This window comes from Poecilia reticulata, chromosome 23, assembly GCF_904066995.2.
Source record: "Poecilia reticulata chromosome 23, P_reticulata-male-v2, whole genome shotgun sequence".
Classification (NCBI taxonomy): domain Eukaryota; kingdom Metazoa; phylum Chordata; class Actinopteri; order Cyprinodontiformes; family Poeciliidae; genus Poecilia; species Poecilia reticulata.
Window position 1 is genome coordinate 4,401,025 of NC_088852.1, and position 24,915 is coordinate 4,425,939.

The window sequence follows — 24,915 nt, forward strand, 5'->3', positions numbered from 1 at the left end:
AATGCCAACCTGCAGTTACACCACTGCCACCTAGCGGTGGTATCCCCTGGCTCCTTATTGGTTAATATTTACCACGTGATCAAAGTGACGGAAGGAGGCAGCGCCCGCAGCGCCAAAATTCAAAAACGTCTCTAAAACGAGCTGAAGATATGTAAATAACACTTCATGACATGGTTTTGTAACAGTTACAGTGGATTAATCAAAAACAACAACTATGAACGCAATGTTTCAACTTCGACTCGTGGTTCAGCCAAGTGGGATCGCCTGAGACTTTGCAGTAATATGAAGGTTTGGATTCATTTTATGAAAATAGCCTATTTAACGCTCTGCTACACTGGGAGTTATGATAATCGGTGCTTTAAAAAGAGACACATCCTCTGAATATTTAATTGTATGTGCATAAACTATTAACTAATAAACATTAATTTTAAATGTATTCCAATTAAACGGTAAAAAAAAAGTGAAATTAAAAAACGGCTGTTCTAGAAGGCGCAGGTCGCTAAGGAAACAGCGTTTGCAGCTGAGCAGTTATTGAGCGACTGAGTCGACATAGCGACAAAAGGGGTTTGAATTTCACACGAAAAACACATATCTTATTTAATTATTCTGACTCCTATTGTATTTACAAAAGTGCTTTAATTTATTTTTGTTTTATTAATGTGGAACGGTTATTATCCAGCCTGAACTAACCCCACTGACTAACTTCGATGTTGTCAGTTTTCTTCCGGTAGTATTGAACGTTGATCTAGCGGTGATTTTAGGTAGGAGTAATATTAAAAAAAGATCAGTTTTTTCTTAGAAAACATACCGATCGTGTTTTAGACGTGTACGTTTTTATTTTTAATTTAATTTAATGTGTGTGCTGTTTTTGCACAGCAATCCTGTGAAGGGTGATTTTAGCGATCTGACCATGAGACGGAGCCCAAGGAGACCCCTGATTCTGAAAAGGAGAAAACTTCCATTTCTGCAAAATGAACCAACTCAGGCTGACAAGCAAACTCAGCACGGTGCAACAGGGTCTGGGGAGCCGATTAAGCCAGCAGCCAGCCAGTGCCTCCCACACGGCATCCCCATCATGAATCACCCCTCCATGTCTGACACTCAGGTGGTTGTCATCCCTAAAGAGGCAGATCTGCAAAGCATCATCGGTGTGCTCACTGCAAAGGGCAAAGAGAGTGGCGTCCAAGGCCCAAACAAGTTCATCCTTCTCAGTGAGAGTGGCAGCAGGGGCAATGGATCTTTCTGCCAGGCTGCTGTCAAAGAGGAGTCATCTCCTGCAGGAATTACAGATGCACAACCAGTGAAGTCAGATACTATCCACAATATGCCAGATGCTAAGCCTCTCACTGGAAATCAGTCAAGTATGTATGAATTAAGAGCTGTAGCTTCACCCTCATCGATAGCTCCTTTTTTTATTATCCCCCATTAATATTCCATTTTAAGCTGTGATTAAACTGTTCTCTCTCTTTTACGCTTTGATGAACATAGGTGCAAGTTGCAGTCCTCTAGATGACAGCCTCACCAATATCCAGTGGCTGGGCAAAATGAATACCAGTGCCTTGGAGCCACACCTTGCTAATCAGACAACTGACAAGGAGAAGAAGCTTCAGGCACCGCAGATTTTACAGGTCAGCCTTGTTTCTGTTATTTACTTTTTCACTGTTGAAGAGCAAACAGAGCAATTGTTAGGAAACCCAGATGTAAAAGCACACAAATCAAATGCCACAAAACACAAATGTGATTATCTCTGACTTGCTAAGGTTTTCAACTGAGTTTATTTTTATTTATACTGATCTTTAAAAGACTTAAAAAAGTTTTACATTTTTAGAAACTTGCAAAAGCAACACATCTGTGTAATTAAAATATTTTGACTATGACTTATAACTATAACTACAGGAGAAAGGTCCAGATTATGGTGTTTAATTTGAAATTCATTTTAGATTTAGATTTTAGTTGCATTTCATTAGAGCTTCACAACATACCAAATTGCAAACATCAATCTGACAACAGTGAATGCAATATTGTTATCACAGAAAACAGTCTGGAAGTATATGAGTGTATTTTTAGTGGCTGAGAGGTTCAAGCTCACAAATTAGCTGCTAAGTATCTTCAATAAATGGAAGTATAGCTTTGCAAACTGAACATCCTGCACAGACGAACACATTTAACTAGTGGTCTGGTCCTTTTACTAAAAAAAAAAAGTTTTTTTTTTTTTGGGGGATTGTTTTCTGAATTTCATCCTTTTTACATTCTGGATTTTCGCATAACATGTTCATTTTAAAACTTAGCAACAACAATCAATGTTTTTATTAAAGTCTTAACAACATGGCAAAAAATGGACTGTCTATCACTCTCTTTGCATTCTCTCAGACCCACAGTACAAATTCCAACCCAGAAGGTTCCCATCAGCCCACGTTACAGAGACCGCCGTACTCCTACACGGCCATGATCCAGTTCGCCATCAACAGCAGGAAGAACAGAGGCATGACGCTGAAAGAAATTTACACATGGATCGAGGACCATTTCCCTTATTACAGAGAAGTGGCCAAACCAGGATGGAAGGTGGTTCAGAAAACTAACGGAGGAAATTAGATTGGATCTCAAAGCAACACCATGAGGGAGTTCACTGGTTTTGTTCCTTTGCAGAATTCAATCCGCCACAATCTTTCTCTCCACGACATGTTCATCCGCGAGCGGTCGCCAGATGGTAAAACCTCTTTCTGGACAATTCGACCAGATATCAATCGATGCCTGACCCTTGATCAGGTTTACAGGGTGAGCATCGCTATTTTCACGTACATGTTGCTTTTATTAAATACATAAAGCTGTTTTTCCTTGTCTTCCATTGCCTCTTTTCTTCTTTCCTCATAGTCCTCTCTGCTTTCGTAATACAACTGCTGTCTGATTCGTTGAGTTTCTGTTCTTTCTGTAGCCTTGTTGCGATCCGGGGACCGTTTCTTCTCCTGTGCCGTTGCTTCCGTGTCCCCACCAAGTAAGACTGATTCACCTCTTGTTGAAGAACTATTTTCATCCCACAGATAGGCAGCAGAGGGCTAAACAGCATGGAAAGTCAAATGTTTAACATCTTCTGAGACCTGATTAACAACTTGTGTTTTTAGATTCAAAGTATAGCTGCAGCTGAACAACTGAGATTTTGTTTTATAGGTAGAAGAAAAAATGAAGTCATCTGAACACTTCATGTTTTGTCTTGTTACAGTGACATACCTCTATACTTTATTGTCCTACTAGACCAAAATGAAGTACTGTTTAATAAACATGTTGGAGGACAGTTGATTTCCAACATTTATTACCAATAAATCTGTCTCTGAAAAGTGTGGCATGCATTTGTAAAAAGCCCTTACATAATCCAGCTCCCTTCACAGACTGAATTGTGTACTCTGGCTGCTCAGTAAAGAAATGCATGCCACACTTTTCAGATTTTTGTTTGTAAAGCCACTGCACTATCTTGTGTCGATCTATAATTAAAAGAAAAATTCTAATAAATTTCATAGTCATCTGTAGTTGGGATGTGACAAACTGAAAAAGTCCAAGAGACCTTAAAGCTTTTGTGAGGCACCGATCAAAATGTTGAGTGTTTTTCTGTCAAACTAAAGCTGGATTGTCTGAAGTGAATCTCTGTGTTGCTTTCCCAGCATGAAAAGAAGAATATATCTGCCGTAAGAAAAGCACCAGCTTCTACTGGTGAGTTCAACACAACTTAACACAAATGTTTGTTTCTTAGTGTAACTGTATGTTTCTTAGAGTGTTTTTCTGTTTGCTTAATTCCAGAGAGGAGGATGAAACCGCTGCTGCCCCGTACAGACTCTTACTTGGTTCCTATCCAGCTGCCCATTGCCTCCTCTGCTTATCTGCCGTCCTTGTCTGGTTCTTATTGCCCGTCTGGCTCCAAGCACAAACAAAATGCTTCACGCGGGACCAAGAGAGTCCGCATTGCCCCCAAGGTACACATTCGGTCAGGTGTAGCTACTTGAAGTCATGCTGTACAACATTTCAGGTTTTTAATGCAAAATTTGATCTGCGATTTTAAGTAATCAGGTTTTTTTTTTCTTTGTTTTTTTCCTTAAAAAATATAAATGATAGAATATATCCTTAAAAACTGCCTTTTATTTCAATAATTTCATCTGGATTTTCTTCATTCCTTCCCTTTTTTTCCCTTACACTCACAGTGAACTTTAGTCGAAACGTCTTCTACATAAAAAATGTGACATATCTTATTTTCCACGTGAGAAGTTAGGGATTTTTTACTGTTCTTGTCGTCTCCCAGGTGACGGAGGGCGACAGTCCAGCCGTGGCTCTGGCTCCTCATGTCGACCTGAAGGCGGAACCCGTAAATGTTCCGACAAAACGCGAGACACGTAAACCTCCTCCGAAGAGGCAGTCCAGCAGCTCCCGCCGTAAGCAGAGCCTGGTGAACTCTCTGCAGGACGAGCCCATCCTCTTCTGCCCCGACAACAGCTTCTTTGACTCTGGCGTCGCCTCGGACGCGTCCACCTCCCAGGACGTGAGAGAAGCTGACAGCGCCGAGCAGCAGCAGCACTTCCAGGGCAGCCCCGAGCGGGAACTCTACTTCAAGACGCCCATAAAGAGTCACAGCCACTTGAGCTCCTCCACGCCGAGCAAGCCACCGCCCAGCGTCACACTTGAACCCTGGAAGGTGACGCCCGTCGGCAAAGACAGCCAAAGCGTCCTGGACTTCAGTCCTATCCGCACGCCGGGCGGTCCCGTTGTCACGCCCCGACAGGAGTACACCACCTTCAGCTTCAACAGCACTCCCTTCAAAGAGCTGCCGCTGTTCAGCTCCCCCCGGGAGCTGCTCACCCCGGCCCCCTGCAGAGCCCCGCCGACGGATTCCCCCACCGAGACGCAGCTGGCGGACGCGCCCGCCGTTTCACCGTCCAACCGCTCCATCACGGAGGGCCTCATCCTGGACACCATGAACGACAGCCTGAGCAAGATTCTGGTGGACATCAGCTTCTCTGCGCTGGACGACGAAGACCTGGGCATCGCCAACATCAGCCTGTCCGAGTTCCTCGGTCAGTTCATGTAGCCCGAAGGCCGAAACGCTAGAAATCCGTTGTTGAACACTAAAGCACGCACCGACTCAGCAAAACAGACGTATTTCTCATCTGGTCATGATCCACCTGTTGTGTGTTTTTGATGGTTATTGCTGGAGGTGTGTGATCAATCTCAGTTTGTGGTTAGTTTGATTTCTGTCTGAATATAATTTATTAATTTCACTCCAGTACAAATAACAAAGTAGGGTCTTCAGGAGGCTTCACCAAGGTCTCACGTGGAGCTTTAATTGGCAAAGAGACTGCACTCATTCATCTCCCACTTTGTATTTGCCTGCTGTTTTTTTTTTTTTTTTGTAACTTTCTCATGTTTGCACTTGCTTTTTACTGTTCCGTGTGTCAAATTCTTCTCTTGCATGTGGCCCTGCTCTTTTGTATTGTCTTTTAGCCGCTCTGCATCGCTGTCACTTATAAGAGCTGCATGAGAAGAGGAATATTTAAGTGTACACATATGTTGATTTGCACATTATAATATATGACTTGCAGTTGTACAATAGATTATTTGATCACTTGGTAAACTCTGTTGTTGGGTTCCAAAGTCTTACCAGCAATAAAAAAACAAAACAAAAACAAAAGTATTACAAGTAGCACTAACAGCAATAGGATTGTCTGATTGTAGAACTGTTGTCAGAAATCTTCACTGTAATTATTGGATGTGCCGTTGTCAACTGAAGGGCATTTTATCTGAACAGAGGAATTTTTGCAAACTGCTCTTTTTACCTCTTAAGGCAGAAAATACAGAATATTTAGTATTTGTCTTCAGTAAGAAAGATTATTTGCAGTATCATCTTTGATGTTGAGATGTGACCTATTTCTGTACCACTGAATAATGTGTGTTTTTAAGAACAGGTCCTTGAGTTGTCTCAGCTTTTTAATCTCAGCACTATGAATCCATCTGTTTATGAAGAGAGGTTGTTTTCTGAAGTAAGACTACAATAAATTCCTTAGATCCTCATTAAATTGAAGGATTTTTCCATTTAATTTCATCGCTGCAACTGTGGTCTTTACAACACGGCATTTGCAAGGTGTGGATGGGTGACTTTTGTTTTAAATACAACTCTTTGTCTAACCTTTTTTACATGTTGTAGAACTGTTAAAAAAAAATCTTGCCATCTTGGACAAGATGTTTTTTAAAAAGCTACTCCATGTGTTTTATTACTAATTCTAAGGTCAGCAAAGGTTTTGGTTTGGCTTACCTTCCTTGTAAAATTCAGCAAATTTTTTGATTTCAGCATGAAATTTTTTTAAGACGTCTTATGGGTTACTGATGCTTTTTCAATGTTCTTGGTAAATCAGCAGACAAATGCATATACATCTGTTACAAATATTCTTTTTAATGTTTTCTTGTACAAAAAGAAGTATTTTAGTTAGTTAGTTAGTTTGGACTCTCTAAGAAAGGTTTAATCCTCAAAGATTGTCAGTGGAAACTTAAATGTCTTAACTGTCTTCAGTATGTCTGGACTTCTTGTTGAGCCACTTCCAGCAGGATCTGCAGCTGCTTGCTGCAATAATCTGGGAAAACGAGACATATGCACCAGTCAGATCTTTTCTATTAAACTCTGACATGCTGAACACTCTTATTTCAAGTCGCATATATTCAAAGTTGAGTCACTGTGACCTACAAATGGCACGACTTACTGAAAATGTGCGCTAATCTACGTGGCACCCGAAAGCGATGGACAGTCGCGTAGTAAACGGGAACTCCTGTTAGAGTGAGGGCACAGCTCCGCCCCGTGTTCCAGGGGTCCGAATAAAGCGAGAGACCCACAATGAAGAAGCAAACCACTGTGAAGGTGACCGCAATGACCAAAGGGACCTTAAGGTGGGAGAGCAGGCAGGATAGATGATCAGATTTCTGTAATGTGAAAGGGAAAAAAATGCTGAAAGACTCAGAAAAACACACTAACCTTGAAGGGCCTTGGGTGGTGGGGGAAGCGGTATCGATGGACGAGCATGCCCAAGGTTGCCAGGGCGATGAAGAACCAGCGTGAAAAAGAGGCAAAGTTGATGAGCTGGTAGATTTCCCCAGTGATTAACATCACCACCACCAATGGATACTGGAGAGACACACAATGCAGCTTTAGTCGCATGCGGCTACAGCGGCCAACACACGAATACCGTCAGCAACCCAGCTTTCTACAGCTCTCTGAGAGTCACTTCTTTTTTCCAGACCCGTCACATGTTCTTAGGAGCTGAGACACTAACATTGTTTTTAGAGAAGATGGATCAGAGGTCTTCTACAGGGAGATTGTAAAGCTGACTCTGGCTGTGTGTTGATAGGAGGATAAAGCTGCCAGACCAAGACAAGCACACAACATCCAATGGTGATTCAGTTGTAAGTGCTCTGTCCAGGGTGTGCAGACGGTGCAAAGAGGCATGCACATTAATGCAAACTGTCTTTCTTTGTCGACAGGAAATAAAAATAAAAAAATACCCTTTTGGTTTCAGCAGATCCAGAATGAATCAATAAAAATTCCAAATCAGAGACACTTAAGTATTTGGAAGAGAAGGAGTTTTACAACTGGAGAAACTCAAGGTGAGCTTACATTGTAAAGCATGTTAATTGGAGCAAAGTGCTGTAAAACAACAGGAAGTAAGTAAAAAAAACATGTCACTGGTAACAATAAGAGAAAATCAATCAAATGTCATTTTAAACCTGACTAAAAATGACAAGAAAATAAATGTCACATTGTGAGCCTATTGGCTGATGACGATTAATAAATTAAAATGAGATTCATTCTAAAAGCTCCACACCAAAATACAACAAGACTTTCGCAGAATACAAGAAATAGAAGCATGATTATAGATGTTGTTCATCATCTGCTGCGGTGGAACAGTTTTGTTTGATTCATGGTCTTTGGACAGTACTGACCAGGAGGAGCACAGCAGGTAACGGTGTGCGTTGTCGGACATGAATCATGGAAAAGATCGGTGGCCAGTGGCCTTCTCTGGCGCCCACAAACAGCATCCTGCAACCGCAAATCTCATAAGTCCAGAACTGCACAGAAAACATTAAGAACAGCTTCCGCTCTCATAATACCTGGGCGAGCCGAAGAAGCCGCCATTGAGAGCTCCAAGGCAAGACAGAGCGACCAGAATGGGAATCACTGAGGCCAGGCCCTGGAGAGCACGGTTCGCAAACGTCTGCAGGCAAACACACGTCACGTCAGAACACAGCTGTGCCAACACGTTCCCTCTACATTCTCCGTCAGTGGAACATTTTGCTCTTTGCTGACCACAGCCACTGCGTCAGACAGCAGCAGCTCAGCGGGCGTCATCACGGTGTAGTAGGCCACGTTGACGAGCACGTAAAACACCGTCACCGTCACCATGGAGCAGATTATTGCCAAAGGGATGTTTCTGGAAGCATATGATTCACACAGGACAATATGAACGTTGACTTTTCAACTCACTCAAAAGAATGATCTCAATCTGAGACAAATATACAAAATACCTATTTGGATTTATTACTTCTTCTGTGACAAAGTTCAGATAAAACCTAGGAGAAGAAGGAGAAACTGAACTTTACTTTGATACCCCTAAAGAAAAAACTATTACAGTCAACCATTATATGCCTACCACATAAATCTGGCCTTTAAAGTGACCAGAAGAAAACAATTGCTGGGAAAAACCCACCCATGTTTTCTCACAGGCCATGCAGCAAACATGTGGAAGACATTGCTTCGATCAAACAAGAGCAAAACTGAATTGTTTATGTGTGGTGGAAAACTACGTTGACACTTCACCCTCAACACACTCACTGCAGGTTGAAACATAGTGTTGGCAGTGTCATGCTGTGGGAAAGTTTGTTTTTTTTTTCCAGCAGGGAGAGTAAATGCAGGGTTAATAGGAAAACAGATGGAGAAAATGCAGAGCAATCCTGAAAGAAACACATCACAGTTATGTGCTACTTTCTGTCAGTCCAACCCATAAAATCCCAGTCAAATGTTAACTTTTGTATATATAACTTGTCAAAATAAAAACTGTGCTGACTTACCATCCACCATATGCATATAAACCGTTATAGAAAGCCAGTGGCAGCCTGTCCAGAGTTATGGACTCCAACTCAAATCCATTCTGGAAATTTTCTGTCTTTCCTGCAAAGAGCCGTTGAAAAGTTCAAATGTTCCCAGGAACGCCATCTTGCTCAGTATGACTGCTTCCGTCATCGTACCTTTTGCTAGAGCAATGACCCCAGGAATAATTATGAGTACCAGCGCAAACATCTTAATGAAGGTCAAGGTGACCTGAGTGCGCGAGGCCATGCTGACGCTCCAGCAGTTAACTGCAACAACAAATGCTACAGAGACACAAATCACACATTACGTCTCTGCTGGATGGGAAACACTGATCCAAATATAAAGTAGACAAGAAGGCGTGGAATACCACTCACTCACTCCGAGGATACTGACGAGTTTGATCAGTGCTGAAGGAGCAGGACAAGGTGCAAATAAAGGTTCAACAACGTAACGTCCGAAAGCCAGGGAGACGTAGGACGCCACAGCTGGTCTGGGAAAAAAAATAAAAAAGAGTAGTTGTACTTTAAAAGTGTCTGTTATTCTGATTTTTCTTCATTTGCCCCAACAACAACAAAAACCTTGTACCTTATAAAGAGGAACTCAACCCAGAGTCTTAAGAAGGCCGGCAGGGGCCCCAGCGTCTCTAGGAGATAAGTGTAGTGACCCCCGGATTTTGTGAAAGTGGTTCCTAGTTCAGCATAACATAAGGCCCCTGAGAGGAAACAGGAAAAGGAAGACTTTTATTTACTTGCAGTTCATTTAATTTTTTTTTTTCCAGAAAGAATAGATTTCAAAAATACTTTTGTTAGTTTGTAAATCTGCTGATCTTTAACTAAAGGCTTCTGGTTCTGCTTTGCTCTGGATCCCAGAACCAGAACCAAACATAGAGAAGCTGCATTCAGCTTCTATCCTCCACTAGTCTGGAGCAAACCTCCAGAAAACTGCAAAACAGCTGAAACACTTAGTTCCTTTAAATCAGTTCTTAAAACCCACCTGTTAGTGGTTGAAAGAAAATGCAATATTGATTGTTATAGTTTCATAACTGTGTTTTTTGTGATGTAAAGCACTTTGAACTGCCTTGTTGCTGAAATGTTCTATACATATAAACCTGACTTGACTTGAATATTGTAGATATTTTTGATAATATTTTGCTTTGCTACTTGTTTCCCTGCTATAAATGACTTTTGTCCCACTGAAAATATAAACTGCAGATTATTTCAGCTCCTTCCAAATTTCACATGACTTGTAAAATGCAGACTAAATCACTAGTGCAAAGAACAAGCAGGACAATATGACATTAGATATTATTTGGCCTGCAATATCGGACACAAAAAAATAATGCAATACATCTTAGCTCTCATGCAATATTTTCCTTATAGGTATATTATTACATATGTAGAAGAAGCAGGGCAAACGAGCATGGTCTTACCAAACAGGGACAGGATGCCACACAGCGCCCACACCAGCAGAGACAGCCCCACGCTGCCACTGTTCATCAACACTCCCTTCGGAGCGATAAAGATCCCACTGCCAACCACCGTCCCGATGATGAAGGACACAGCAGGAAGCAGCCCAATCTCCCTCCGAAGGCGCACCGCTTCCTCCTCCGTCTTCCCCTTATCTTGCTCTTTCTTTATCTGTGTCCTCTCCATTTTTGTGTGTGTGTCTGTAGGTCACCGAGCGAAACTGTAGTGGGAGCACACCGCGTAGGCCAGAACTTTTCCCACTCTCCCCCTGCCTGCCCCCTTCGTTCTCCCCTCATTGGCTCTTGGCTCACCCGCCCAGGGTGCAGAAAACAAAGCCAGCACTCTTCCGAGCTCCAGGAATGATTTAAAGCGGTTTAAGTTCTTGACACTTTCCTGTAAAGTGATGTTTGTCTGGGTAAATATGCGCTAACATGTGTGTGGGTGGGTTTTTGGACTCTGAGAAAAAAAAGGCGTGGAAGCAACTGCACAAATAGAAGGAAGGACACTTTTTTTTTGTCTGACAAACTCTAAAAATACGACGCAGATTTCATGTGGAGGCCTCAGAACAGCTCAGCTGATAAACAAAAAGCAGACAGAAGCCACTTGATTAGCTTGCTTTTGCCTCTTTTCCCTCGATTGAACGCTGTATGGATGTCAGCTTCGTCTCATCAACAGGAGGCCCGCTTGTTAAAATTCCTGCACAGTATGAACCCAGAGGCTCCTTCAGAGGAGGGAATGCTACATCTGCTATTTGAACAATAAAGCAACAAGAGGGAAAAAGACGACATGTCATGTGGGGATACAAATCTTAGCCTTTTTATTGAATTCAAAGTGATAAAAAACAAAGTATTTATCCTGACAAAGGGAGTTTTCTGACCTTTAATTTGAAACGTATAAGTCTTCAAATATAATGTCAGATACTTGACTAATAGAAGTCTGAAAGCAGAGTGTACATTTAGCCCCCTGTAATGTTAATACCCCTAAATAAAATCCAGTGCAACTAACAGTCATGAATGTGAAGAATAAATAAAAAATCTTATTTGAAGTTTGAGAAAGTTATGTAACAAAGACACGACCAAAGTTGAACCTATTGAGTTACATGCAAAATGCAAATTATGTTTTTTTTGGGTCCATGTTCCTGCACTTTTGTCATTTTCAACTCCTTGCTGTGGCAGAGCAAGATGAAACAAGTTTTTATTTAATTATATATATTTTAAGGTGCTATAAAATGAGAACTCAAAATGATTTAGTCACTTATTGTTTTGCATCTTTAGAGAATTTTCTCCTAGTTCAGTCAAATCACTGTTACTCTTTCTCTCTTTGACCAGCAGATGGCGCTAACGTCTCATCTAAGAATTTTTGCCATGTTCAAAATTGGATATCTTTCTATCATATATATAAATATATTATGCATCTTCTGTTACTAGCTGACGTATTTTGCATTGTAGCACTGTTTTGGAAACAGAGAGTCAGTAAAAGCTGCAGTTCGGTGACCATGAAGCCTGGTGACATATTTGGTATCTCAGTGTGACAGCTCTCAGTTTAGCCTCTCTTTTTACTTTGAAACAAGCAGACATCCCACAAAGGGAATGAAAATCCATCTCCACTTTGTGTTTCTTCAGATGTTTTGGCATGTCAAGACCAAACCGGTCTTAACCTTTCCTTAGAGTCTCCCATAAGCTAACCCAGCACAAAACATAACAAAAATTGAATGAAATATTCATTTATTCCCCACCAGGCATTTTCATAAAGATGTAAAAGAAGAAAAACTAAGCTAGAGAAATATTTAAAAAAGAACAGAAACAATACCACGATAAAACTGATTTTGATAAATTTAACACATATATTTTTTTATTTAGTGTTTTGATTCAGAATTTCCCTTCAAACAGAGCTGATTATTCTTAATGGTCGCCTCCCTCAAGGTAAACAAGGAGAGGAAAGTCATACTCCACGCAGCCGTCATAGAAACATCGCCCTTGGCAACCAGCTGAGGTCTTTGCATGCGCGGTACAAGATCTGGCAGCTTGAATCCCCCATTTACAAACCTATTATCATGAAAGGCCTGTTTATGTGTGTGTGCTGCTGTCCTGGGAATTAATTAACCTTCACACACAGATGCGCACATATACCACATAAGGGTGTAATATCCACGCATAAACAAATGCATGTTTACTCAAAATACACACATCAGGTAGCGCACAGGCCAAGGTGGGAACAAGTTGGGGAAGATAAGACGGATCATTTGAATTTTAAATAGACAAGAAAACACAAAGAGTATCTAAACGGGATTACAAATTAACTTACCGGTTTAGTTAACACTCACTCGATTTGCATGATGTCTTTAGATGCTGCGAAGGAATCGAATAATTTACATAAGGCTCCTATGGAGACTGGAAAAAGTCTTAAATTTGATATGAAGGCTTCATTTGATCCAGTAGAAGGATGAGATTTTGTACTTAAACTTTTGTTGAGATCACTTGAAACTTCAGTCTGGAAAAGTTTGGTATCTTAACATGAAAAATGTGTGGAGACCCCATTAGCCTCTCCAAATACAGATCCTCAAAGCTCAAAGCAGTAACTCTGTATACTTTAAAAATGGATTCCTACAGTAGATTATGATCAGTAAAAGATGTTACTGGCAGAAGATAAGGCGCTCCATTTGCATCTTGAGTTGGATTAAGTATGCATTCAGATGCTACTTTTATCTTTTCTGTTTACCTTGATATTATTTTAAACTGTTTACAACTATTCACACCTCATTATTTTCAGATTCACATTCTGTACTGAATTCTTTTGTGGAACTGAACTCCAAGATATTCATGGTAAATTCAACTATTCAAGGATTTTTTTTTCATAGAACATTTCTAAAATATTCAACTGTGTGTGTTCCTTCATGTGTATCAATGCATATTAATAGTATATTTGGTGTTTGAACTACTAAAATCAAGATTCAAATGAAACTAGAGAGATTTGTTTTCACACCAATTGCTCATTAGAGTTTATTATGTAATCCTAGCAAACGTATTCCATGCTAAAGTCATCCAAATGAGATTTTAGCCAGCCTATAACTGTTGATGGAACAGTCTTTAGCAGCAGACTGTTCAGTATATATCAATATTTATAATAATGACGAATCATCCTCACTTTTTTCTTGTTTGAAAATAAAAAAAAAAAGCTGTCAGGGTTCACAATAAATAACTTTTTACTTGCGTTTAGATCAGATCTGACTTTAGCAACCTTTACCACTGACTCTGACCCACCTGAGAAAGAAACCACACACACACGCACACACACACACACACACACACACACACACACACACACACACACACACACACACACACACACACACACACACACACACACACACACACACACACACACTCCAACCCACAGAGCCGTTCAACCATTAGTCGTGCAGCCGGTTCCAGCAAGATCATTACATTAGATGCAAATCCGGTGCACAACACTTGATGGATAGTGGTGGTTGATACTACATGGATAAACCCAATCGACAGGTTACGGCAGAGTGCTCAAGCATGCAGTTTGATTGAGTGTCTTACTGCCCATTCTCAGATTACATGACTGCTCCTGAGAGGAAGACATCCATTCATAGGAATGTGGAAGAAGCCAAATGCAACTGTGATGCCATGGGGTTTTTCTCGACACGGAGGATCTTAAAGCCTTTGGGATTTGAGGTATTCAGACTATTTGAAGTGTAAATAAACAATCCTGGCTCTGCAGCTTGCTGATACAGACCCTACTGTCTGGAAGCCAAGACACAAAAAACTCCTGCTTTAAAAGAAAGCGGGCATGGAGGGGAGAGCAATGCGTCATGCCAGTCTGACTCAGGATCTCCCAGAAGACAATGTCTGCTGCTCTGAATTTTCTCTCTCCGTTTATTCCTTACTTCTTCTTCTAGGGCATACAGTCACATTCTGGATCGATAGAGTCTTAGACATTTAAAAACTGTCTATTTGAAGCAAGTTTAACTTAAGGGAGACCTAATTTGAGTGAAACTATAACTCTTGTTACTTTAAAGAGAGCAGCAGTGATATGATATTTTTCTAAATATACTGTGACAAAACCTCATTAAGACTTCAGCTATGTAAGATCATTTTTAACAGGTCTTCCCATGTGCATTACATTGTACATTGTAGAAAAACATATGCAATCACCAGCAATTATTGGATTGTGATTAAACCAGTGATTATTTACTGCCGTGAACACAATAGAAGTTTTTGCAATATTTCTCTGTGAAGCAGTATCGTTGAGTCACTGATTAAGCAACAATCTCCAGAATTTAACTGGAGTGGACTGCAATCAGTGTACATCAAACATAATGAGTACAAACAGCAATTAATCACCTTCACAATCTGCAATTATTTCCATGGAACATCCACCATCAATTATGCATTTACTTGTCTCAGGGTTTGCTCTGTTTTGAGCCACCATCAGCCTGTTTAATCAGTCAAGACACTATAGTATGACACTGACAGCTGTTCAGGATCATTTTGTACTGATATATCGGTGGAGCCAACCCCAGCATTCAACAGGCGAGAGGCAGGGCACATCACAGGAACAATACAGACACCATGAGTGAGTGAAATGAATGCCGTTATAAATAGAAAAAAAATCATCAAAATATTTCACAATTGAAAGGACACTTTCAGCAGCCACTCTTCTATGGAGTGAAAATAGTCTCAAAATATCTCTACACGTACAAATCTTTTTACACACGGACAGATATTTTGAGACTATTTTCACTCCATATATCAGTGTGTGCTTTAAGGCTTCCGTCATGCCACCACACCTGCAAATATACAAAACCTTAAAAGCCTCTCTATTAAAGCGCTTTAGAACATCTACGTGTGGTCAACTTACCATAAAACACATAAAAAAATACAGCCTTCTTTCATTTGGAGTTTTACATTTACTAGAATCTGTACTTTCTTATGTATTCATTCTGCATTTCAATGGATCATATACCTGCGCAATTTGACGTTCCAAGAATAAATTCGCTTAATGGAAACACGCCATTTTCGAAATACTCTTGTTTTTTGATTAGAAAAAAGTTTTTGCGCTAGGATGAAGGTATCTATTTAGCAAAACTACAACGGAAACTCTTTTTTCACGTCATACAAGTCACATGATCAACAACCGGACGTTGCCATTTGCGCAAACCACGAAGAAGAAGAATACAACAGGAAGTAGTTGGAGGGTCTTGACGCTGCATACATTTAATGACTTATCAGCGAATAAACCTATTCACGGCTGCTTTTAATTGCCTCTCCTATTTATTGTAAACACCGCAATTGTTTTTTTTTATATTAGCGGAATATTTACAAATTTTTGTGCACATTTTCAATAGAAACGCAGCTATTGACTGTCTGTCAGAACCCAGTCTTCTTGGTTCTGTAGCCTCCCATTTCCCCCACAGCTGCGGTCCATTAGTAATCATTTACCTGTTTTGCATTCCAGTAATTAACATTCCCAGCCTCTCCGTTCAGCCCTTCGTTCTCTTGTCAGGCCTCTTACTTCAAGCATCTTCAGAACTTGCCGATGTAATAATCACCCATGGTTCTACGTTTTCTGTGGATTTGTTGTTGCTGCGCTTTAACTCACACTGGTAAGTTTTGTTTTCGTAAATCAAAACGAGTTTAGTTGAACAAACGTCTGCCTCTCTGCAATTTGGGCTTCATCTGACCTAAATGCCAAAACAAAACTGAGCCAAATTTACACGTATTTGAAGGTAATTTTTCATTATTTGGTCTTTGGCTCCATATTAAAAAAAATAAGTAATGTAAGTGTATTTTGTGAATGTTTGGCTATTCCCAAATTACATGTTTATGTTAGAAATGAACGATTCATTTGGCTTCTTTAACAACTTAAGAAACTGTTACGTCAAATACAACATGAGTAAAAATGGGTCTAGTTGTACTTTACTGCTTTTACTAAATGTTGTCAGTCTTTAAAGTATTTCTCATAAGACTTCTTAATTACTCTACAAGAGCATTTTAAAAGCGACTATGAACCCACAGCGACCATTTCATTGCAGCACAATAAATGGCTCATTCAGCAGATATTGATTTAGTCTAAGGGAAACGGTAATGGTAATGTATTAACCTGCATTGTAATAAAATGTGGGGAGCTGCAAGAGTAAAACAGTCATAAAAACTGACTCTGTGTAAGCAGTGTGTTTAGAGAGGGAAGGTAAAGGTTAGGAAACCAAGAAATCCAAAGTTCATGCTTTTATTTTTTGAGAAGCTGAAATTGGTGGAAACAGTCTAGTTACCCATTATGGGGATGTACTTTATATTCTAAAGTTAACTGCACATGGGTTAAGGCATTATTCTAGGTTCTACCCCTTATCTATCCTGCTGTTTAACAATTAGACATGGAAGTTTAATGTTCTGCAATTTGTTGTTCTTGCAGTATGAACTGAATTGGGCAAGGAAGTTTTTAGATTTTAAGCTCCAACTTCAAATCCTTGATGCGTTAGTTTCAAAAAATATGTTTTTATTGCAGTGTATGTTGTCTGCAGACGAGTCATTTCTGTGTGAAAACCTGCAGAAAAACCATATTTTTGATTTTCAAAACTATGTGCTATTATGTTTTTTTTCTCTGAATCCCTAAGAAAAGATTAAATTAGTCCCTCCATTTCTTTTCAGTTTGTGTACAGGAACATTTTGTTGAATCTGTTTGTAAAAGGAAAAAATAGAATCTTTATCCTTCCAACTAAAATTAAAAATTTTTATGAAATTTTTGCTGCATTATCTGGGTGTTAGCTGCATGTGCCGAGTTGGACTGACTCATTTTGGATTTCTACTTGGGTCACATGTAAAAAAAATGTCTATTAGTTTAAAACAAATATTGCTGTAATCTAAAATAATGACATGAAACTACAAGTCAAGCAGTAACTTTCTCTAGCCAGACACAAACCATCGTCTAGATTGAAAACCTAAAAGTTATTTTCAATAGCTGCTCTTTAGCATCTTTATGAGCACTCTCTCACTTGCTGTATCGATATTGGAATAAAAAGAGGATGTTGAGAACATATTGAGCTCTTATTTGAGATTCAAATGGTGTTTTATAACTGAACCTCATCAGTCATCGCTTGTGTATTTCTGCATCCCTCAAACACAGATCAATTTTCCCAACCTCAGCCCTCCATCCTCACATCCATTCCCCCCAGGCTTGGTATTCCTCTCATCTTGCATAGGCCAACTCATCAGAGGACAGCTTGTTGAGGAACCTGCTAGATAGGCCGAGATGGCAGGAATGCAGCTGCACCGAGAGTCTGATGGGTGATTGACTGTGGCACTTTATTACCTAAAGGGGCGTGCTCTGCTCGTCTCTGTATGCTCAATCAATGTAAATCTGTCCAGCTCGGGAATTTATGTCCCCCAAGATGAAGTGCTTTTCTTTACTGCTCTGCATTAATTTGTCAGGGCTATGATGTAGTCAGTGACACCATTTTCTCTCATCAAGAAGTGAGACATAAGTCATTCCAAATTACTTTGTCCAGTGTTTCTGTTGCCAATTGTTGTGCTTGGGAGGTCTAACGCTGATCTTATTAAGCCTTTCAAAAACACTCGCTTGATGCCCACCTAACACACACACACACACACGGGTGAAATTAATCTCTGTTTTATGTTGGTTCATAAATCCATTGCCATGCTGTGCCAAATTACTCTACTCCACAAAACCCTGGCTGGCAAAAATTTGTAGAAAAAAATGCAGTTGCTAGGTTACAGCATCTCCCTGCCCACCGGGTACCTGGACTGTCCATTGTAAAAATGTGAGTGTGTGTATAGTGACTTGACAGATTTGGTTTAATTTCATGTGCTGAAACCCACCTGATGTTAAATATGTTAATTTAACAGCTTGTTTTCCTTTTAATATCTTTCCAAAAAAGACTGTGGAACATTAAATGGAGGGACCCAACATGGAGTCACTAAAGCAAGTTCTAGTTCTGTCTAGAGTCTCCTTTAAGTGAAATGTGATCAGAAATGATCTTTTCTGACTTGTGTTGATGTAGAAGACCAGCAGTGCTACTGCTGTACCTATAATCAGACTAAAGCTAAAGTTTGAGCTGTAGGTGTGTGTTAAACATGTATCAAGATTATTCCTGCAATCAGTGGAGTATTTTCCATCAGTTTTCAAAAGACAAGGAGTTGAGATAAATGTCTTAAGTTTTTCAATTATTTATGCTTTTCATTTTAATTCTACATGAAACGTACAAAATTAACCGTAAAATGTAGGTTGAGCAATGTTACCCAAGGATTTTGTAAACATAAGGGCATTTATATTACTGTATAAATAATTTATTAGTTCATGCTAGTATGAGTTGCCTTACTCTTGTACCCCGTTTTGTTTTAAGAAAGTTAAGGTTGTATTTGAAGCAACAACTGAAATCTTGCATGTTTGTTTCTTTCATTTTGTCAATAAAAGCCTGCAGAGGAACTCTACGTCCTGATTGGGGAGTTTACCAACCACTGGGGAAGAAACGAGATGATTAAAGGCACAGCTGAGAGAGGATCAGGTATGACTGTACATTAAAATAAACATCAAACTTAATGATTTATGCTCTGTAATAATTCATAAATGTATGACGGCATCATCTTTTTTTCCCTGACGTGTTCTCAATCTACAAAAAAATCTGCCAATTAAATATGACCAAATACACAATAAATGGAATTAATGCAGTCTGTTATTTGAAAGCACAGAAAACGCCAGATCAATATCTAATTTAATTGTGTGACGACTTTTTTTTTTTAGATCTGTACCAATGGAGTTAATGAAGCATCTAAATATTAGTTTAAATAATCAGAGGCTCCTTCTTCATGACACATTCATCTTTGAAGGATGAATGTGCAGCTATTTTTGGCTTATACTTTTAAAAGCATCACTGGTTTAAGAAATAAGGTGGATCTCTTCACCTCAGGACTCTGAAGGCATCACCTATTTTATTGACTAATCTGGCTGATGATTATCTGCAAAAACTCATAGAGCATTTTTTTTTCCCAAATGTTGGTTGATATTTTACTACTATTTGAACAAGGTGTGGATGCCACAGAAAATCAGTTTATCTGGTTGATCAGATTATTTTGCTCCTCTTTGGTGACCTTGCTCCCTTCATGTCTTCACCTCTCCTGTGGTCATCAGCAGTTTCACAGCCTCAGTTTCTGTGTGAACAGTGAAGCTGCCCTTAATTCTGGTGATGATCTCTGCAGAATGAACTGTAATAAAGGTTTTCCTGCAGCCAGAACAGTTTAAAGTGATCTTGCCTGAAGAAAGTGTGGGCAGAGGGAGGAGATGCATGTGGGCAGTTAATGTTGAATTCAGTAAGTGGCCTCTTGAGTCATTCCTTGCCCATAGAGAACCAAGAGTAGCCTTCCTTTGCAATTTGCAGGCAATTATAATGATGTCACGCCTCAGATGAAGCAGTGATTTAATTACTTTATATTCTGAATTGTGGGCAAAAACTAAACAAAGCCACATGTGAATAAACTATGTACAAGATAAAGATTTGATGCATGTTCTGAGTGGCTTCTGTTGCAGGTATGGACAGCATATTTACATTCTGATGTAGTTTGTAAGCTGTCGTATTTTGGTGAGAGAGGTGGTTGAAGAGCACTCTGCTCATAAACAAAGCAGCTTTATCAGACATGTTTCATTACTGAGATAAAATTGGTTTCCCTGCAGAAGAGACATCATTTTTTTGTTTTACTAACATGCTATTAATATCAAGTGATCAGTGGGATGAGAGAAGTTGGTCTTTACGTCAAACATGACGTTATTCTTTGTTTCCCCCACGAACAAAGTCGAGGCAAATATATTTATTCTGATTTAGAAGATGAACTACTTGCTGTAGCTTGAGTATTTCTCTGGTAGATCTTTTCAGCTTGAAAAAGGCTCAGCAGAAAAATGGTGAGTCAGTCAGTCCTTGAATGTTGTTTGTTTTTCTATATATGATGTGTAATCTAAAGGGAGGATAGTGATCTGTGTAAGGAAGGTGACACACTAAAGTGTGAATGTGTGACAGACTTAGGAGGATGAGGAAGCATCATTTGTATGCATGTTTTATTCTTATTTAAGCACATTACTTCATGCTACTTGTTTCTGTGTGTGCTAGTTTACAACACCGGATTTAAGACGTTTTAGAGGAAAGCTGATTTTGTTGCTCAAGAATAACTGCACTTTTTGTTATGTTATTAGGTTCAATTGGATTTCTATAAAAGTAAATTGTGACAAAACAAATAAAAATTGAGTAAATGAAGACATAAGTGAGTTGAGAGGAACTTAACTAATTGTGATAGACTCTACACACTGTTACACTCTTTAATATGAAAGTGTTCAGTTCCCCACCACAGCATAGTTAAATCAGCCTTGCAGAAGGCTGAGCTCCTTCCTCAGAGCAGCCTTTAACCACACGGTGATCGACCATCCGTCACTGATCTGTTTCAGATCGACGGCAGTGTTGAACTTCATCGCTGTCTTCCTGACCAACATCCTGCCAGCGCATATTTAAAATGTGACCAGGCATTTCAGGAATTTAATTATTTAATCTTAAACCAAATGCCCTGCTTTACTTTATATATATATATATATATATATATATATATATATATATATAAATTTAAATGAAATGCAGCCCCATAACACAAGCAAATTGCTTTTTGTTTGTGATGATTTACGATAATTTTCCAGCACATTCAGCGTCAGGTTGCCAAATTTGCCAAAATGCAGCAACTTTGTATGATCAGCAAGTTATTGAGATTATAGAATAAAAAGCAACAATTGCTTCATGTTCAATTTCAAATCTCCTTCAATCCACGCTTCTGTTATTATGGGATGGACACATTTTGTGTCCTTTTAAAAACAGCTAAAATGTTTGTTCAACCTTGTTGATAATCTGCAAAACTAAGTCATACACAGGAATGAAAAAGAATATATTTTAGATTGAAGAGATTTTTATTTGACCTCTTTTGATTCTCTTCCAGGCATATCTATGAAGATACTCAGAACAGCAGCAAGTCATGAATAAACCATTGGGCAGCAAGGCATGAAAATAAAATTGAAATGAGGACTCTGATATCTACAGGTGAGCAGAAACCTCTAGATCTTCTTCTTCTATGGTACGCTCACAAAGACTGAGCACAGAATAAAGACCACCATGTTTTGTTCTGGTTTCTTCAGTGGGATCAGCTGGTTGGATCGTTTCCTCTGGGACTGAATTTGACTTTTCACTCATTCTTATGCTATATATGTTTTGGGTTTTTTTTTTATTGGTGAGACTGAATTGTTCTTCTTACAGCTTTATGCTGATAGATTGTCTGTCGCATTGGTTGCAACAGCCGACCTTTGCTGCTCCATATGTTATGCTGGTTTTAATGAGAAGGAAGGCAATTTTTAGCTCATTTGTTTTCATATGATGAGCTGTGATCTCTGCACACAACCATGGAAGTATGATGTGCAAACCAACAAGAAAATAAAAAAAATTAAGACGTGAATCCTTCAAACGGATGCTTATTTAGATTAGCTTAATTAAGCATTGAAACAAAATATTTTTGGGGGGATATAGGTTGCACTTAAAACATTTTAGAACTACTTAAAAAACAGGGCTGTTTATAAAACGTGCAGAGAGGAAGGGACCATGTCGCTTTTTGCCAAATGTCCACATCTATTATGAGCAGTTTACTAACTAGTTGCTGATAGCAGCTCACTAAACGGATCACATTCTCGTTAAAAACAGATTTTCTGATAGTCGCACTCCTAATGTGATGAATTTCGTAATTACTCAGTATTTTTCCTTAGATTTTTTTTTTCACTTTCTAATTCTTTCACTTGGCTTCTTTAAAAGATTTATGTCTTGACTCTTCTTTGAAAACCGTTCTCAATTGTCCCTTAGAAAAATAGAGACTCAATTTCAGAGGCTCAATTAGAAAACTCCTTTCATCAGAATGCTGCTCTAAGTTCCTTGCAGTGCGTGCAATCATGTACTGGAAATCCTGTTGAGTACATTTTGTATTTTTTAGCAAAGCTTTCTCTCAAACTCTCTTTTGCCACCCAGTTTCAACTAGAAGTACAGCCTTTACTGCACTGATAACACGTCTCTCCTTTCTCTGTAGTTTAGCTTCCTAATAACCAGCCAAGCGTTGGTACTTTTTGAATGTTTAGACATTTTTTAGGGGGAGTTTCCAATCATCCTATAAGTATTCAGCTCTTGCATCCATGTCTCTAAATTATTAATGCCTTCTGCCTGTTTGGCCCCTCAGCAAAGCTTAGGCATTTGGCCCAGGAAATATAAAGAAAACAACCTTCAGGAAGAAATGATACAACACTGCAGGATGGTAGCGGTTCTAAAATAAAAATCAATTGTATATCAACTGAATTTGGAACGTCTTTCTGAATAAACAATTATACATTACTCAGAAATGTACCAACTTTAGTAGGACAAAATATTTCTTCCATAACATTTATTTCCATTCAGAAGCAGACGTTTCTTCTCCATTGGTTGTTGCCATAGCAAAGTGGGATAAGGGTCTTCCTCCTCAGTTGGTTCACAGGTGAGAACAGGTCACCTGCAGGGCTTTTGGTGGTTGATTTAAACTTGGCTTCTTTAGCCACAGTTGTCCTAATTCCTTATCTGATTGCAGGTATAACCCCAGAGTCTATTTGTGTATCAACAAGCTCAACTTGAGGCCAAAGATGACATTTTGTCTGATGAAAGGTGAATCGGGAAACGGCTCTGGAAGTTAATAATTTTCTTGTTGAAGCTTCAAAATGACATGTCCTTTAATGTGTGATTATTATAAAAGACAAGCTAGACCAGTTATTAAAAAATACAGATTACTATGTCTGAATACTAAAACATACAGCTTTACTGCAACTGCCAATTTCATACCTGACATGTGTTGTGCATTTTTATTCAGCCCCCTTAATAAAATCCAGCAAAACTATATATGCCTTTTTCTAAAAAAGCTAAAACACTTGATGATGATGTGTTTATCAAGTTCAAAGTGGCACTGAACACTTAAAAACTTGAAAGAAGTGCAGTTTGGAGAGAGATACAAGCTTTGCTTTGCTAGTATCGCAGCCATGCAGAGCAACCAGTTGCTTCTGCAGCTCGGCTCAGCGGAGTTGTTCCACTGGCAGCACATTAGCTGCTCAACTGCTCAGCGGAGAGACATTGTGAAGCTACATTAAGAGCGAATAAATGGTCCATTTCATGAGGGAGCTCCAAAATGTGTGAAAGCTACATGTAGAGCAGGAAGACTACATGCTCCAGCTGCCCTGACTTAGCAGAAAATTGCCACGCTCTACCTTTGTATTAAACAGCCCAAATGTTAAATGTGAAAGAATGAGGGGAAGAGTAGCGATACACGGCTTTCCTTCAGTGTGTCCAGACAGATCGGGTGGGACGCTCGCACTGCGCAGGATCTGTATGTGTGACCCGAGTGTGAGTCATGCGCAGCCATCACCGCTCTGCAGCGCGGCTGCCGTGGTTGCATCGCTGCCATCTGTTTCTTTACACTTTCATTTCCAAAATAAGCAACGCCCCCACTCTGAAGCCTTCTGTAATCCCTCCTCGTTTTACTGTATACATATTAATCAGCGGGTTGTTTTGGGGGAGGCGGGGACGCCAGTGAGATGACTGTATTGGTGGAGTGGGTGTTTGGGTGGCGGCTCGTGGATGTGAACAGCAGCAGGTTCCAGGGATGTGTTAAGCATGAGAAAGAGGCTGTGTTGCCCTTTTCTGCAACGCGCTCCCTCTACCTACAACCCAGGCTTCATTAGCAGCTGTCTGTCAGCAAGGCCGTTGGATGGTTGCCTGGCAACTGGGACCTCATTCGGCCAATCAGGACCGGATGCAACAGGACTTCTCTCCTTGACACATAAAAGAGAGAAACAGACTTGTGCTCCACTTCAATTGATTTCGCTTCAGTGCTATTCTCTTCAAGGGCAAAAAGAGACGCCGAGTCCTACAACAGAGCCGGGGACTCAGTCGATATGAACGAGCTGCCGGGGAGAACTTTCCCCTCCGAGTTGGCTCTCGTAACCTTCAAGAAACGACCTGCCCTGTCCTAAACGGAGCACAGAAAGCTGTGGAGTCACCTGCTGCTCTAATCACCAAAGGAATGGGAAATGCAAGGCAAGCCGGCAAGAAGAGGCTGCAGATCGTTTGAGACCGAGGTGGAGATTCACCATCCAGCAGGACAACAGTCCAAAGCGCACAGCGAACCACATTGTGATGGTTTAGGTCAGAGTTGAGCAAATATGAGCCAAAATCAGTAAATAAAAGTACTTAAATTTTAAAATGTATTTAGGGAA

The 24,915-nt window shown here is 39.8% G+C and overlaps 3 protein-coding genes across 12 annotated transcripts in view; 2 read left to right on the forward strand and 1 right to left on the reverse strand.

Annotated features, from left to right (window-relative positions):
• Positions 1-104: 104 nt before the first annotated feature.
• foxm1 (forkhead box M1) lies at positions 105-6,074 on the forward strand. 3 transcript variants are annotated; one of them, XM_081603894.1, is made up of 10 exons: positions 512-564; positions 718-761; positions 877-1,361; positions 1,489-1,628; positions 2,371-2,562; positions 2,647-2,775; positions 2,933-2,992; positions 3,654-3,702; positions 3,790-3,962; positions 4,286-6,074. In XM_081603894.1, the coding sequence occupies exons 3-10, from the start codon at positions 911-913 to the stop codon at positions 5,066-5,068; spliced, it is 1,977 nt and encodes a 658-aa protein (XP_081460020.1). In that variant the 5' UTR covers positions 512-564; positions 718-761; positions 877-910; the 3' UTR covers positions 5,069-6,074. The 3 variants fall into 3 exon arrangements, with proteins under 3 accessions (XP_008398630.2, XP_008398632.2, XP_081460020.1); XM_008400408.2 differs by lacking the exons at positions 512-564; positions 718-761 and adding an exon at positions 105-288; XM_008400410.2 differs by lacking the exon at positions 718-761 and having other exon boundaries at positions 465-564.
• A 333-nt stretch (positions 6,075-6,407) lies between these two features.
• Positions 6,408-10,952, reverse strand: LOC103459124 (cystine/glutamate transporter). Its single transcript, XM_008400405.3, has 12 exons — positions 10,542-10,952; positions 9,698-9,824; positions 9,487-9,602; positions 9,268-9,393; positions 9,091-9,190; positions 8,548-8,592; positions 8,330-8,453; positions 8,134-8,237; positions 7,966-8,062; positions 7,001-7,150; positions 6,732-6,909; positions 6,408-6,605 (listed from the first exon to the last, which is right to left on the reverse strand). Exons 1-12 carry the CDS (start codon positions 10,762-10,764, stop codon positions 6,541-6,543), a joined length of 1,455 nt encoding a protein of 484 aa, XP_008398627.2. The 5' UTR covers positions 10,765-10,952; the 3' UTR covers positions 6,408-6,540.
• A 4,869-nt stretch (positions 10,953-15,821) lies between these two features.
• Positions 15,822-24,915, forward strand: part of ppfia2 (PTPRF interacting protein alpha 2) — a 126,613-nt gene continuing 117,519 nt past the window's right edge. For 3 of the 8 annotated variants that reach the window (XM_081604184.1, XM_081604175.1, XM_081604179.1), the window contains exons 1-3: positions 15,822-16,207; positions 19,033-19,123; positions 21,585-21,685. The gene's annotated coding sequence lies outside the window, so the exon portion shown is untranslated. Of the gene's footprint in view, positions 16,208-17,724; positions 17,886-19,032; positions 19,124-21,584; positions 21,686-24,915 lie in introns of all 8 variants that reach the window. The other 5 variants (XM_081604180.1, XM_081604181.1, XM_081604176.1 and 2 more) reach the window with 4 other exon arrangements.

What these genes read in the sequence shown, in the direction of transcription:
- foxm1 (XM_008400408.2), top strand. Translation starts at nt 911, where the DNA reads ATGAGACGGAGCCCAAGGAGACCCCTGATTCTGAAAAGGAGAAAACTT. An exon ending in AGGCACCGCAGATTTTACAG is followed by an intron (nt 1,629 to 2,370) that starts GTCAGCCTTGTT and finishes GCATTCTCTCAG; the next exon opens with ACCCACAGTACAAATTCCAA. An exon ending in TGGCCAAACCAGGATGGAAG is followed by an intron (nt 2,563 to 2,646) that starts GTGGTTCAGAAA and finishes GTTCCTTTGCAG; the next exon opens with AATTCAATCCGCCACAATCT.
- LOC103459124 (XM_008400405.3), bottom strand. Translation starts at nt 10,764, where the DNA reads ATGGAGAGGACACAGATAAAGAAAGAGCAAGATAAGGGGAAGACGGAG. An exon ending in CGTCAGTATCCTCGGAGTGA is followed by an intron (nt 9,394 to 9,486) that starts GTGAGTGGTATT and finishes GTGTCTCTGTAG; the next exon opens with CATTTGTTGTTGCAGTTAAC. An exon ending in GAAGTAATAAATCCAAATAG is followed by an intron (nt 8,454 to 8,547) that starts GTATTTTGTATA and finishes ATATGCTTCCAG; the next exon opens with AAACATCCCTTTGGCAATAA.